The sequence below is a fragment of the Physeter macrocephalus genome, chromosome 4, assembly GCF_002837175.3.
Source record: "Physeter macrocephalus isolate SW-GA chromosome 4, ASM283717v5, whole genome shotgun sequence".
NCBI lineage: Eukaryota > Metazoa > Chordata > Mammalia > Artiodactyla > Physeteridae > Physeter > Physeter macrocephalus.
In genome coordinates, this window is record NC_041217.1 from 125,809,475 (window position 1) to 125,823,839 (window position 14,365).

General features: G+C 43.4%; 1 protein-coding gene across 5 annotated transcripts in view; it reads left to right on the plus strand.

Moving 5' to 3' along the window:
• WLS (Wnt ligand secretion mediator) overlaps window positions 1–11,062 on the plus strand; it is a 108,546-nt gene extending 97,484 nt beyond the window's left edge. For 2 of the 5 annotated variants that reach the window (XM_028489270.2, XM_028489271.2), the window contains 2 exons: window positions 9,498–9,710; window positions 9,993–10,082. In XM_028489270.2, the coding sequence (XP_028345071.1) occupies window positions 9,498–9,697 (200 nt within the window). In that variant the 3' untranslated portion in view covers window positions 9,698–9,710; window positions 9,993–10,082. Of the gene's footprint in view, window positions 1–9,450; window positions 9,711–9,992 lie in introns of those variants that run through there. The other 3 variants (XM_007118734.4, XM_007118735.3, XM_028489272.2) reach the window with 3 other exon arrangements.
• Window positions 11,063–14,365: the final 3,303 nt, after the last annotated feature.

Consider the following 14,365-nt stretch of genomic DNA (forward strand, 5'->3'; position numbering starts at 1 on the left):
GTTCCATAGGTTTTGGGTCATCGTGTTTTTGTTGTCATTTGTTTCTGTGTATTTTTTAATTTCTTCTTTGATTTCTTCAGTGATCTCTTGGTTATTTAGTAGCTCACTGTTTAGCCTCCATGTATTTGTGGTTTTTACAGTTTTTTTTTCCTGTAATTGATTTCCAGTCTCTTAGCGTTGTGGTCAGAAAAGACGCTTGATGATTTCAATTTTCTTAAATTTACCAAGGCTTGATTTGTGACCCAGGATCACCAGAGGTGATCTATCCTGGAGAATGTTCTGTGTCTACTTGAGAAGAAAGTGTATTCTGTAACTTTCGGCTGGAATGTTCTATAAATATCAATTAAATCGTCTCTTAGCGTTGTGGTCAGAAAAGATGCTTGATGATTTCAATTTTCTTAAATTTACCAAGGCTTGATTTGTGACCCAGGATCACCAGAGGTGATCTATCCTGGAGAATGTTCTGTGTCTACTTGAGAAGAAAGTGTATTCTGTAACTTTCGGCTGGAATGTTCTATAAATATCAATTAAATCTATCTGGTCTACTGTGTCATCTAAAGCTTGTGTTTCCTTATTTATTTTCTGTTTGGATGATCTGTCCATTGGTGTAAGTGGGGTGTTAAAGTCCCCTACTATTATTGTGTTACTGTTGATTTCCCCTTTCATGGTTGTTAGCATTGGCCTTATGTCTTGAGGTGGGTTTATGCACCCTATGTATGGTGCCTAAACATTTATAATTGTTATATCTTCTTCTTGGATTGATCCCTTGATCATTATGTAGTGTCCTTCCTTATCTCTTATAACAGTCTTTATTTTGGTTGGGGCATTTAATCCATTTACGTTCAAGGTTATTATCGATATGTATGTTCCTATTACCATTTTCTTCATTGTTTTGGGTTTGTTTTTGTGGGTCTTTTTCTTCTCTTGTGTTTCCTGCCTAGAGAAGTTTCTTTAGCATTTTTTGTAAAGCTGGTTTGGTGGTGCTAAATTCTCTTAGCTTTGGCTTGTCTGAAAAGCTTTTGATTTCTCCATCGAATCTGAATGAGATCCTTGCTGGGTAGAGTAATCTTGGTTGTAGGTTTTTCTCTTTCATCACTTAAAGTATATCCTGCCACTCCTTTATGGCCTGCATAGTTTATGCTGAAAAGTCAATTGATAACATTATGGGATTTCCTTTGTATGTTATTTTTTGTTTTTCCCTTGCTGCTTTTAATATTTTTTCTTTGAATTTAATTTTTGTTAGTTTGCTAAATACGTGGTTTGATGTGTTTCTCTTGGGGTTTATCCTGGATGGGACTCTCTGTGCTTCTTGGACTTGGGTGACTATTTCCTTTCCCATGTTAGGGAAGTTTTCCACTATAATCTCTTCAAGTATTTCCTCAGACCTGTTCTTTTTCTCCTCTTCTTCTGGGACCCCTATAATTTGAATGTTGGTGTGTTTAGTGTTGTCCCAGTGGTCTCTGAGATTGTCTTCAATTCTTTTCATTATTTTTTCTTTATTCTGCTCCTCGGCAGGTACTTCCACCCTTCTGTCTTCCAGCTCAGTTATTCGTTCCTGTGCCTCAGTTATATTCTGTTACTGATTCCTTCTAGTGTATTTTTCATTTCAGTTATTGTGTTGTTCATCTGTGTTTGTTTGTTCTTTACTTCTTCTAGATCTTTCTTAAACATTTCTTGTATTTTCTCAATCTGTGCCTCCATTCTATTTTTGAGATTCTGGATCATCTTTACTATCATTACTCTGAATTCTTTTTCAGGTAGAGTGCCTGTTTCCTCTTCATTTATTTGGTTTTATAGGTTTTTACCTTGCTCCTTCATCTGTGACATATTTTTTTGTGGTCTCTCTTTTTTTTTTTTTTTTTTTTTTGATGAGTGGGATTGTGTTCCTGTCTTACTGGTTGTTTGGCCTGAGGCTTCCAACACTGGAGTTTGTAGGCTGTTGGGTAGAGCTGGGTCATGGTGCTGAGATGAGGACCTCCGGGAGACCTCACTCCGATGAATATTCCCTGGAGTCTGAGGTTCTCTGTTAGTCCAGTGGTTCGGACTCGGAGCTCCTACCGCAGGATCTTTGGCCAGACCCCTGGCTCATGAACCAAGATCCCACAAGCCGCCCAGAGCCGCCAAAAAAAAAGAGGGGGGAGAACAATAACAAAGTAAAAAATAAAATTATACTAAGAAATTAAGAGATATGTTAGAAAGAATGTAAAAATAAAAATAGAGGTGAAACAACAACTGGAAGGCAAAACAGAACCACAATAGTAAAAAAGAGGAGGAGAAAAGAAGAAAAGGTGGAAAAGGCCTGGGCTATGGAGGGCATGGCCTAAGCAGGGGTGGGGTTTGGGCAGTGGGCGGGCCCTATGCTTAGGACCCACAGGACTGGAAAAGGCCCTGGGGGTGTTGGGGGTGGGGCTTAGGCTCAACAGAACAGAAGGGGCTCAGGTGTGCCTCACGCCTCTGGTCTCAGAGCACTGGGGACCCCACCTGGGAGCTCAGTAGGTTTCCCGGGCTTGAGTGGGTGGGGCCAATGCCCTCTGCTCCTCTCCTGCTCCTCTGGCCCTGGAGGTCCCTCCTGCCCGCCTCTCCTGATCTCCTCCCAGTCTCCCTCCTATGCCCCCAGGACCCACGCAGCCTGGAGTGGGCCTCTGAGGGCGTAGGACCTGTCCCGAGAGTCAGGCAGACTTCTCTGGACGATGGGGCAGGGGATGCGCTGGGCGTGCTCCCCCTGATCTAAGCCTCCAAGGGTGAACCCCTTCCCCCTTTCAGCCACCCCTCAAGGGCACCTGTCCTGTCTGGCCTCCACTTCTCCTACCTCCTCAGTCCCCCCACATCCTACCAGTTCGCTTGGGGGTTCCTCCTGTCACCTTGGGTTTCGAGGTACCCCACCAGCATCCTGCCGGTGCCCAAGTTGTGGGGAGATGCAAACTCCTCATCTTCCCACACCACCCTACACTGTATTTTTAAATTCTCCGACTCTCTGGATGGCATTCCTCCTCCTTCCTCAGCCTTCCCATGCTCCTTTTCCTTTCTTGTGGAAAGTTTTTATTTTTAAATGGCTTGGACTCCCTCCCCACTCTAGCTTTTAAGGTCCAGAGCCAAGAATTTGGATCTCTTGCTATGGAGAATGAATCCTAGGTATGTGGCTCATCTTGCCTTTGTGAGATGGATCCTTAGTGGAGCTCTGGAGAAAGCTCATTTCCAGGAACTTGGCAAGCAGTTTCTGATGCAGCAGAGGCCAGAGGGGCTAAGGAAAGAGAAAGATCCATTGAGAAGTGTTGTTTTGTTTGGGAGATGGAGAGAGATGCTGAGAAATATGTGTGTGTGTGTGTGTGGAGGGGGAGTGGATAGGAAGGAAATGAAAGCAGAGAGCATAGACTTTTGCTTCTCCCTTTTGGTCAAGGAATGGACAGAGAGAAACAAAGCAGGCAGATTTGAGAAAGGGTCAGTTTCCAAAGAACATTTTCTCTCACATAATCCTGTTTATTGTGTGGCTCGGAAAATGAGCCTTAAAAATGAACCAGTGAGTGCCTCAGTGCTTCGCACTGTGCTGGGTTTGAGAGGATGAGTGACAAAGACACATGCTTGCTCTCACAGAGCTAGTAGTCTGATCTAGGAGACAAGACTTCCTCCTCTGCCTCCTGAAACATGGGACGTGTCAGGACAACTCCAGCCAGGGTGTCCAAGCCAGAATGTTTTCATGTTGTCGGCAGCTGATTGGTGCCGCAGGGGTGTGGTGCTCCAGTTTCCTAACTGTCACTTGATCCACCATAGCTGCAGTGTTGGTATAAACACATTCAAATCAGTCTCTCTCTATATATATATATATCGTCGTAAAATTAATTTACGTCCATGTTTACTAAACAATTACCCTTAGTTTTGTAAACCATAGAGATCCCAATTATCAGATTCTTATATCAGAACAGGAATGTTTTTGAATGCTTGTAATCTGTATTTTGATTGAGGATCATACAGTGGATTTTGAAAGGCTTTATTTAGACTATGTGTGTACTTAATATATGTTAATTAATAAAACTGAATAGGGCTTCCCTGGTAGCGCAGTGGTTGAGAGTCTGCCTGCCGATGCAGGGGACGCGGGTTCGTGCCCCGGTCCAGGAAGATCCCACATGCCGCGGAGCGGCTGGGCCCGTGGGCCATGGCCGCTGAGCCTGCGCGTCCGGAGCCTGTGCTCCACAACGGGAGAGGCCACAACAGTGAGAGGCCCGTGTACCGCAAAAAAAAAAAAAAAAAAAAGAAAACAAAAAATACTGAATAGTTTTTAATGTGTCAAAAATATATATAATGAGACTATCAATGTACACATATGTATCTGTTTACATATAATCATCTTATGTGTATATATGCATATATGTGTATACATATATATAGATATACATATACTTTTTTTCTTTAATTTAGCAAAGATACTTTAGACCTTCTCTTTCAAGGACCATTCACATTTTCTGCCGTGCTCCTGAGGCCTTTTCATAAAGCTTTTCCTTTTACCTGTTTCCATAATCTGCGAATCATTCTGGATGTCTTCCCAGGCAGAAACAAACTGCAACACAGGCTGATGTTAACCCTTAGCCCGGAGCAAAGGCTTCATCTCTCAGGGGTACACCATTGATGCCCTGCACACAGGACACACTGTCCAGATCCCCTCAGTCACCAGTTCATGTAGGGAAAAAAAGTTGGAGTTGCTTATGAAGTCAGTTCTTGATACTAGCTTTCATTTTTGTGTTATTTCATTTATAAAATTCTTAGAAGGTTTTAGAAAAAAAGTGAGAAATGGAATTCCTGACTGGATGACTATGACAGAGGGAACAGGAGACACTCTAAGTGCCAACAGGTTCCTTTCTATTTCTATTCGCACTAAATGTCTTCTGTCTGACACATTCTTTCTGCTGGAAGCCACAGCAGCAACCCCAGGCCCTGTGTCTTGGTAGCTACCGTTCAGTGTCAGTTTTGCTTCTGGAGGCTTCTGAGGTCTCCTGCTGCTTGTTCCACAGGAAAGGTGGCTTTGGCTTTTGTTGCCTCAGTAAATGTTTGGTTTGAGTCATGAGGCTTTGACAGTGGCTGCCTTTTGTTGCGATCTTTCCCCTGCTTGTGTGTTAAGTGACACGCATCTACCCATGGCCAGGCTGGCTTCCCCTTGATGTCTGTGAGCAGCGATGGAATCGGTCTTCCCTCCAGGGCTGGGCTCAGATTCTGAAGTGGGTCTTGATAGCCTGTCTCTTCACATGGTCTTCCCTCTGTGCGTGTCTGTATCCTCATCTCTTTTTATCTCAGAAGGAGAAATTATGGTTATAGTGGATTAGGGTTCACCCTAATGACTTCATTTTAACTTAATCACCTCTTTAAAGACCCTGTGTCCAAATACAGTCACATTCTGAGGTGCTGGGAATTAGGACTTCAACAAATGGATTGGCGGGGAGGTACAATTCAAGCTACGATGCTAAGATTTCATGCAAAATGTCTAAGATTTATTGTTCCCCTCCTTAGAGGTGCCTGGCACTGAGTGTCTGGAGGCACCTTGGAGGTAGATGGGAAACGGCTCACTTCAAGCCTGGTATAAACCAACTTGATCGTTGAAAGGGACTGAGAGATCCCTGAACCCTTCCTACCAAGGCCACTCTGCCTTATCCCCCAGAAGGGATCACAAAGGCTGAGTCATCCCAAAGCACATCTGTTTTCTAGCTGAGTGTTTGTCCCTAAACCCCAGTGGGGAATTCCAGTGCTGGGGTGCTGGGCTAGATAGAACCGTGTAGAGCAGAGCAGGGAGGAGCTGGGCCAGCCCACGTGAGGAAGTATTGGTGGGTGTTTTTTGTTTGTTTGTTTGTTTTCTTATAATTGCAGCTTTTTTTTTTTTTTAATTTTCTCCTTGCGTTACGCGGGCCTCTCACTGCTGTGGCCTCTCCCGTTGCGGAGCACAGGCTCTGGATGCACAGGCTCAGCGGCCATGGCTCACGGGCCCAGCTGCTCCGCGGCATGTGGGATCTTCCCGGACCGGGGCACGAACCCGCGTCCCCTGCATTGGCAGGCCGACTCTCAACCACTGCGCCACCAGGGAAGCCCCGGGTGGGTGTTTTTAATGATCACTTACTGCATAGCAGATACTGTGCTGGTGATTTACATTCTTAAAAAATTTTTTTTTTATTTTTAAAGATTTAGAAAACCCACCATCCAGTATTTTGTTAACACCCAAAATGTAGAAAGGCTATAATTGTAAACAACAGTCCTTGGCATGGAAATAATTTAGCTTTACAAACAATACACTCTCCTTCATTTTCTCATTTTGCCATGAACCAGGGACATCATTACAGAGAGTTATCATTTGAGCTTAGCTTTGAAGGTGAAAATGGGAACAGGTTTGTTGTGGGACTGGAAGAAATTCCACAGAAAAGTCAGGAGTGTTACAGAAAGAACATAAGCTTTGGAGGTAGACACAGATGGTTTGGAATCCTGGCTCCAATATATACTGTGTATGACCTCAAGAAATAAATACAAACTCATAGTGTGAGAGCTTTCTGGCTTCCACATCTGGGTAATGAGGTATTAATTTGCCTTAGTGATTGTGAGGACAGAATTAGGTAGCCCTTATTAATATTAGAAGAATGTGGATCTCTCCCAAATTCTGTGAAACAACCTTGGAATTAAATTAGAAGTTTCCCTTCTTTGACTAAAGTAGCCACATTTATACAAATAATTGTCATTAAAATGCTGCCAGTCTTAGGAAGCTGTGCTCATCATTATATCATTAGAGTGCAGTTTATGTAGCTTTCTGCATCCCCAGTATGCATTCCAGCAGTTAAAATCAAGCAGCAGCTGCATATCGGTGGATGTCATACCATAGATGTGGATCTATTGATAGTCCTTTGAGATTAAATCCCGTGGCAGAGATTGGTCTCATTTCACAATGGTTAGAAACAAGCCTTCATCTTATTGTTAATTAGCTGAGATGAACTGACATCATAACTAGGAAAAGAGACTTACTGCAAACTGAAGAATTCTTTTCCTTTCATAATTTATTCTTTTCCATTTATTCTGCCCCTACCCCCTAATAAGAAACATATCACATTTTCAGAAGGGTTTGTTTTGTTTTGTTTTGTTTTGTTTTGTTGTCTTGGAAGGGAAGAGACTTTGAACATGTTTGAACAGCAGGAGCTGAGAGAGGGAGGGTAGTAGATGGAGTGAGACCTTGGCAGAAGAGGAAGTCTATGGGGTTTGGAGACAAATGGCGGGATCCCTACTCCTGCTATGTCACACTGTCATTTTCCCATCCGTTCCCTAAGGGGAAAATGTTGGTCTTCAAGGTACAATGAAACCACACATGAATCATGGATTTTCCTAGCCAGAGTCCCATTGATCCAGGTCCTCATTCCGGCTCTGCTGGGAGCAAACCTGGTCACATTAGAGAAATTCATTGCCTATTTGAGCCTTGGTGTCTTCACATCTTATTAGGAAATATACAGGGCACGCTAAGCCCCTAAAAGTGCATATGGTAAATACTCATAAACAATATCTCTCCTTACTATCAGTGCACTGATGTTGTATGCTATAAACTTCCTTTCATCAGATGCAAATGCAAAATTAATATGCTGAACAATTCATCCAAATTACTGTATGTATATATCTATGACAGTAACGTATTGTATGTGGATTTGTACTTTACCGGCAGTCTCAATGGTTGTTGGAAACTTCAGTATTTACACAGAGGCAGCATAACCTAAGGTTGAGGAGCCACACTGCTCCGGTTTCTACCCCACATCACTATTTATCAACTTGGGTCTTGGGAAAGTTACTTGACCTCTCTGTGCCTCAGTTTCTTCTTCAAAAGAATGGAAATGATGAAATAGTACCTCTCTCAAAGGGCTGGTAATAAGGATTAATTGCATAAGTATTTGTAAAGTGTTTAGAATGGAGTCAGACATAGGACAAGCACTATAATATAGGTACCTGTTAAAATTAAAAAGCCCAAGTAATTTTGGCTGTTTTTTCACGTGATGTGATCCGTACGGTCATACACATTTTCCAGGACCCGCTAATTGGAATCACATTTTAAGCTTAAATAATTGGTGCCGTCGGTTCAAAACCTGAGTAGAATTACAATCTAGTATCTATTTCTACGAAGTCTTCAGTGAAAGGGATTCCTTAGGTAAACACTTGGAGGTACTAATGGGTCTACTGGGGTGCTCAGGACTCTCTTTGACATTTTGATGACTCTCAGACATGCAGATCATGAAATTGGCTTTGAAGTTTTGGTTGGCTCACCCAGATATGGAAATCCAGAACTAGCTTTGACCAAGAAATTTGAGGCTTAAGCCCATTCTTGATTGAGGAGTGGACTACAAGTTGCAGCAGCGAGAATGTAAGTTAGTGACCTGGGAAAACTTGCTCATTGTATAATTAATGGTTCCACGTGGCCCCAGGCAGCTCTGTGTAAAGCCTTTAAGCAGCCTTTCCACCCTATTGGTGCATGCCAAGGGCCGTAGCATTGGAGTCTGGGCTGATACCCCTTTGGTACCTGCTCTGCCCCCTGTCCTTGGATTGGACACTTGCTAGAACAGCCCCAAATTGCTATTAACAGTTTCTGCAACAGCTAATGACCCTGCTTCTGGACTAAAGATTCTCCTGGGTAGAGAGCTGCAATTCCAGCATTTCGTAAGACTGATTTAGTTGCACAGCTGCTGAGGGTCTACAGTGAAAAACGAATACCCCGTGGCACACATGAAGGGCACCAGCCAAGCAGCCTGCAGGGCCAGTGAGTTGGGTGACCCCTAGGGTCCTAAGGCCATCAGATTAATGGATGCCCAGCAATTCCTAAACTAGTGACAAGATATTAGTTGGGCCAGAGCTTTCTTCTAAGTAATAGTATGGAATCCCAATTGAAAACAGCACTTGTGTGTTTAATTCCATGCTTTGAAGTAGGAAAAATTTCAATTCCAGAAACTATGAAATCATATGTGTACAATGTAAGTAAAAAAAAAATCCCAGACATAACCTTAACCTTTTGTTCTCCAGCACCCCTCTCTGCAAATATGCCTGTACACGTGCACCCCACATACAGTCTAACTGAGAACCATTGGGTCTTGATGTTTTTCGTTTTCCCTTTGCCAACTATATATTCACTTGATGATCTTACGGCAGGTAGCAGACTTTAAGGGTTTAACACAGAAACTTATTTTTCTCCTGCTAGTTGAGCAGAGGCCACATTATTCCATTTTAGCAGAGGAATACCTTTGTCCACTGGTGATGACTCCAGAACACTGGTGTTGTGTAGAATCCTGGGGGCAACAGAAAATTCAGAGCACATTTCTTATGCTTTTTTCCTGGAGGAGAAAACCCCTAATTATTCCTAAAGGCATTACACGTAGTGCCCTGTCCAATCTGTTGGTAAATATAGGCAGGTCTTCTTTACCTTCACATGGCCGTAGCTGCTTTGTAAATTATTCACAGCGAATGTGTACGTGATTTTGGAGTCAGACCTACCTTCCTTGGCCTAGTTCCCGGCTCCATCGTGTGTCTGCTCCTCTTCCTGACCCCCCTCCCAGCTTCCTCACCTGTAAAGCTGGCAAGACCAGAGTTCCTGCCTCCGAGGGCTCTCGTGAGGATTAAATACGGCAAAAACCGCATGGTCGTGTCAATAGACGCAGAAGACGCATTTGACAAATTTCAACCATCACGTATAAAGCATCAAGAATAGCGTCAGGCACAAAGTAAGCTCTATTAAATGTTAATAATATTACGAATAATGTAGGCAGTAAGCTGACTCATCTATCATTAAAATGTCTTCTCTGGGAGACGGAAATGCTAAGAAATTACTGGCAAGTCCAAGTGCAAAGGGTGGGAGTCAGCCCTAGTTTTAGGTGTCTGTGCCCTGGTTTTTTCTCTAAGCTCAGAATGTGAAAGAGCTCTGGCGTTGGGTGGTTGTTACTGAGACGAATCCCAGCTTTCTCCTTCCTCCTTGATCACATCTAACACCAAAAACCCTGTTTCAGGCGATCTGGGTGTCCACAGTGGGGAAGAACTCCAGCTCACCACTACTATCACCCACGTGGACGGACCCACCGAGATCTACAAGTTGACCCGCAAGGAGGCCCAGGAGTAGGAGGCTGCAGCACCCGGCTGGGACTGTCCCCCACGCCCCAGCCCCTCTAACTAGAGTGGGGAGCGTGCCAGAGAGCTCCACGTGCAAATGAATGCTCTGTCTCTTAGCTGTGGTTTACTTGGACCAGCAGTGTGGATGTTTGTCAGCTTGCCTTCTGATGGTAACTCTTGGAGGAAGATTCCTGCAGCCACTAATGCATTGTGTATGATAACAAACCCTCTGATATGACACATGTTCTGTGATCATTGTTAATTAGTGACATAGTAACAGCTGTAGCAGGTGGTTAGTAAACCTCATGTGTTGGGGGTGCACTCCTTGGGGGACGGTTTGGGCCAGATGGGGTCTCTATGGAGTGGAATATTTGAATCTTTTTTGTCCTGTTTTAGATTCTAGGATAGAGTTTAACATTCTTTGCTGTCCGAGATGGGCTGGTGTCATAGTCTTCTTGCTCCTATAGTCCATGACCACTTTTTTTTTCCCTATTTATATCACCAAGTAGCCTATCGAGTTAATATTTAAGTTGTCAATAGATATGTGCCCTTATTTTTTATGGCATAATATAAAATAACTGAATTTCATGAGAAGGTCTGTTACACCAGGGGCATTTCAGCTTCGAAACCAAATCTGTATATCCAATACTAACCAGTCTGTTGGATGTGGATTTTAAAAAATGTTTGCTAAACTACCCAAGTAGGATTTATTGTATTAAATGGCCTCTGGGTCTGAAAAGCTTTTTTAACCTCTTGCTTAAAATGTGTTTTCTTTTGATAAGATGCTTCAAACAGCCTCCGAAAGTGTAGATCTGATCATTTAAATAAACCTGTATGTATATGCATATATGTATATGCACACCTCATGCTCAGCCAGAACACGTGCATGCAGATTCTTTTCCGTGTTGCGTCTATGGGGTAGGGGGAAACAGCTCTATGAAAAATTAAAATATTTTGCCATCAAATCAAAGTGTTTGGGGGTGGTATATATTTCTGGAAATAGGGTAACATTTTCTGCACTGGATGGTTAACCTACCTAGGCTGGCATGTGTGACAGAAAGGGTGGGGGGAAAAATGTACATGATTTAGAAGTAAATTATGACCCTCCTACCTAGGCCCACTTCCCCAAATAGCCTGTTTCATTGTATTTTAACTCTGCCATTGGAGAGACAACGTGGTACAGCAGAGAGAAAGAATACTGGATCTGAGATTAGAAGGCAGAGTTTCCTAGCAGAGGCCCAACATTTATTACATAGCATGACCTTGTTGAAGCCACCTGACCTGGCTGTTCCCTCACCTACAAACTGGCATTCATAAACTTTAACTGCTTCATGGGGTGGCAGTGCAAATTAAGTCAGTTAATGTGTATGGAAATGCATTTTAAACTCTGAAGCTGTGTAACTATGTTCTTTCTGGATTTTAAAGACAATTTCGTGAGTATCCTGTTTTTCAGACACTGATGCCTGGAGGTTTGGGGCACAATCCATTTAATTTGGCACTCCTTCTCCATCTTTTCTTTTCCCTGATTTTGGCTAAAACCATGGTAAACAGTGATGGGAGGAAATACTTTGGCTTTGGCTTTTCTCTCAGGCTTTTTCCTGTCCTGGTAAACATTTGATGGTGTTTAATCCAATGCACTCAACATCCACTTCTGACTGACCACTGTGGTGCCAGGAATTAAATGTGCCATGCCTCACAGTCTGGAAGGGAAGATGAACTTAAAACACGACAAGTAATCTCCTGCCCCAGAGGATGGATGAGAGTTTCTCCTAAGGAGACGGGGAAAGGGCCTGAGATAGGCCTTAAAGAAGAAGAAGTAAGATTTTACGAGGGCTGAAGGACAAAGGGAACAACAGTAAAAAATCATAGAGGAAGTGAAGAACAGAGAATGTTTGGACAAGGCTGGTCATCAGGCCTGACTGGCACATAAAAGGAGTGGATATAGCAGAAGATGGGCCCCATGCATCTGTGAGCCAGAATGAGAAGGGTCCTTAATGCTATGGGAGGAGCTATCAGACTCAGCCTAGAGTTTTAGGCAGAAAAGTGATATGATCAGAGTTACCGCTGGAGCAACAGAAAGGCTGGACAAGCCCAGCAAAAAGATCACAAACCCTGAAACCAGGGCAATAGTAGAGGACATGGAGAAGAGGGGATTAATTTTGGAGATAAAACCGGCAAGGCCTGAGCATTCTGAATGTGGACCTCATGAAAAGCAAGAGCAGAGTCAAATTTCAAGCCCTCCCAGGCGAGGGAACGTTAGGGCCCTTGACAGAATTAGGGATTTTTGGAGAGGAAGTATCAGTGAATCTATTACCTAAGGGTCTGTATGTACTAGAAGCCAAGTCTAGCAAGCTTAACTAAAAGAGGGACTTTAGTAGAACTTTCCGAGAGCACCCAGCACCAGGAATTCATGGACCTTTCCCCTAAAGCACTACCATTAACTAGTCCAAGTCTTTGTCTCTCTCGCTTCAAAACTAGGGGAGGGTGCGTGAGTGGCTCAGTCTCAGGCAGGTGGCTGCCCCTGTGCAGATCACCTGTGATCAGGAAGCCAAGTCAAATGGCTGCTAGCAGCTTACCCTGTGGATTGACATCAGAATGGAGAATCCATTTTGAGCTGGGCACACAATCAGAAAAGATGAATTACAGTGGGCCAGATGAGGAGTTTGGAGTTTTGGGTTTTACAAGCCATCTTCTGGAGGAATTGACAAGCTAGCAGTTGGAAACAAGAGAAGAAGCGGACCAGTCAGGGCAGGAGGCTTTGCAGCCACCATCATTGAGAATGAAGTTCAGCTTGGCAGAGCAGCAAAGCATCAGATAGCTGTGAGTGATGAACCGGGCACAGCCCATTCAAGAGGTGAGAGGAAGAAACTGAAGTAGGTGACTCACAGGAACGCAAGGTGTCAAAGAAGCCAAAGAAAGAACCAGACCCAAGGGAAAAAAGTTCAGTACCCTGAGAGATCCAACAGCATTTAAAGATTGAATAAGGCCTGTTGGATTTGGTGGTTTGGACATGTGGGACCTCATGGCAAGGGCAGACATTAGAGTGCTCATGATGGGAAGGAAAGAGGTATAGGACAGTGGTCTAGGAGGAACCAGAGTCTGGGGAGAGAATGGGACTGAGTTTGTAAACTCTGAGGGGTGAGAGTCAGCCATGAAGTCAAGACAATGATGAAGTAACATAAGCCCCAAGGAAGGTCAGAGACTTGGGATAAAGGACACAAGCTGATGAGTTAGCTTTGAAAGAGTGAAAGGTCACTTTTATCCAGAGACAGGAGAGAAATAACCGATGGATGTTAGAGGAGAAACTTTAGGTCAAAAGGAGAGAAGTTGCAGCCTGTCCCTCTGTGTGTTCTGTTTTCTCCACGAACATGAAATGAGCTTGGAGTTCTGCTGAAGAAGTTCTCGGTTTCAACAATGCAGGTTGAACACAATTGTTTCCGATCAGTTGGAGACTTCAAGAAACCCCTCAAGAGGTGAGAAAAAGCCTTTATTAAGGACTATCAACCTAGAGCAAAAGTTAATTATTGGCCATGTATGCATTTTACAAATTATCTTAAACTTTTAAAGTAATTTTGAAGAATATTATGGAGAAGAAGTATAAAATTCCCCAACTATCTGCCTTTAAAAAATAAGAGAATTTACTATTATATTCATCAAACAAGTAAGGTACAATTGCTATTTCCCATAGAAAACAATCAGTTTTATGTTGGTTAAGCCATTGGGTTCACGAGGTATTAGTCCTACATTTTCCCTTTAGGGGAAGAAAACGTCCATAAAAATGAAATAAGTGGTTTCTCTCACGACCTCTCGGTAGTTCTAATCATTTCTCAGAACTGAGATGTTGTCTCAATTCTAATATCTAAGAGCTGGTGAAGGCTTTGGAAGTCAGACCCCTTGGGGTTCTGGCAGGTACCTTGAGAAGCTCTACAGAAGTGTCAGAAGGGAGGTTGGTCTTGGGTCTCATCCTCATCTTGGCAGTTCAAGAAACTCTATCTTGTCAACTCTTTCAAACTGATCCAGCTTTGAGAGGCTGCCTGGTCACGTCGGGGAGTCTCAATGGAGGGCAATTCCCATGCAGTCTCACAGTGAAGCGTTCGACACGCCTTGTGTCTCCATCATCAAGGACGTGTTCTTCCTTGCTATTGTTGGGTAACCATGGAGGCTAAAAGAGGAAATGGGAGATTTTTGGTGCACAGGGGATAAAAGCACAGAGAAATGAGAGCCCTTGAAAGAGATAACATCTCAACCATGATGAAGCCTGAGGGACCATCCC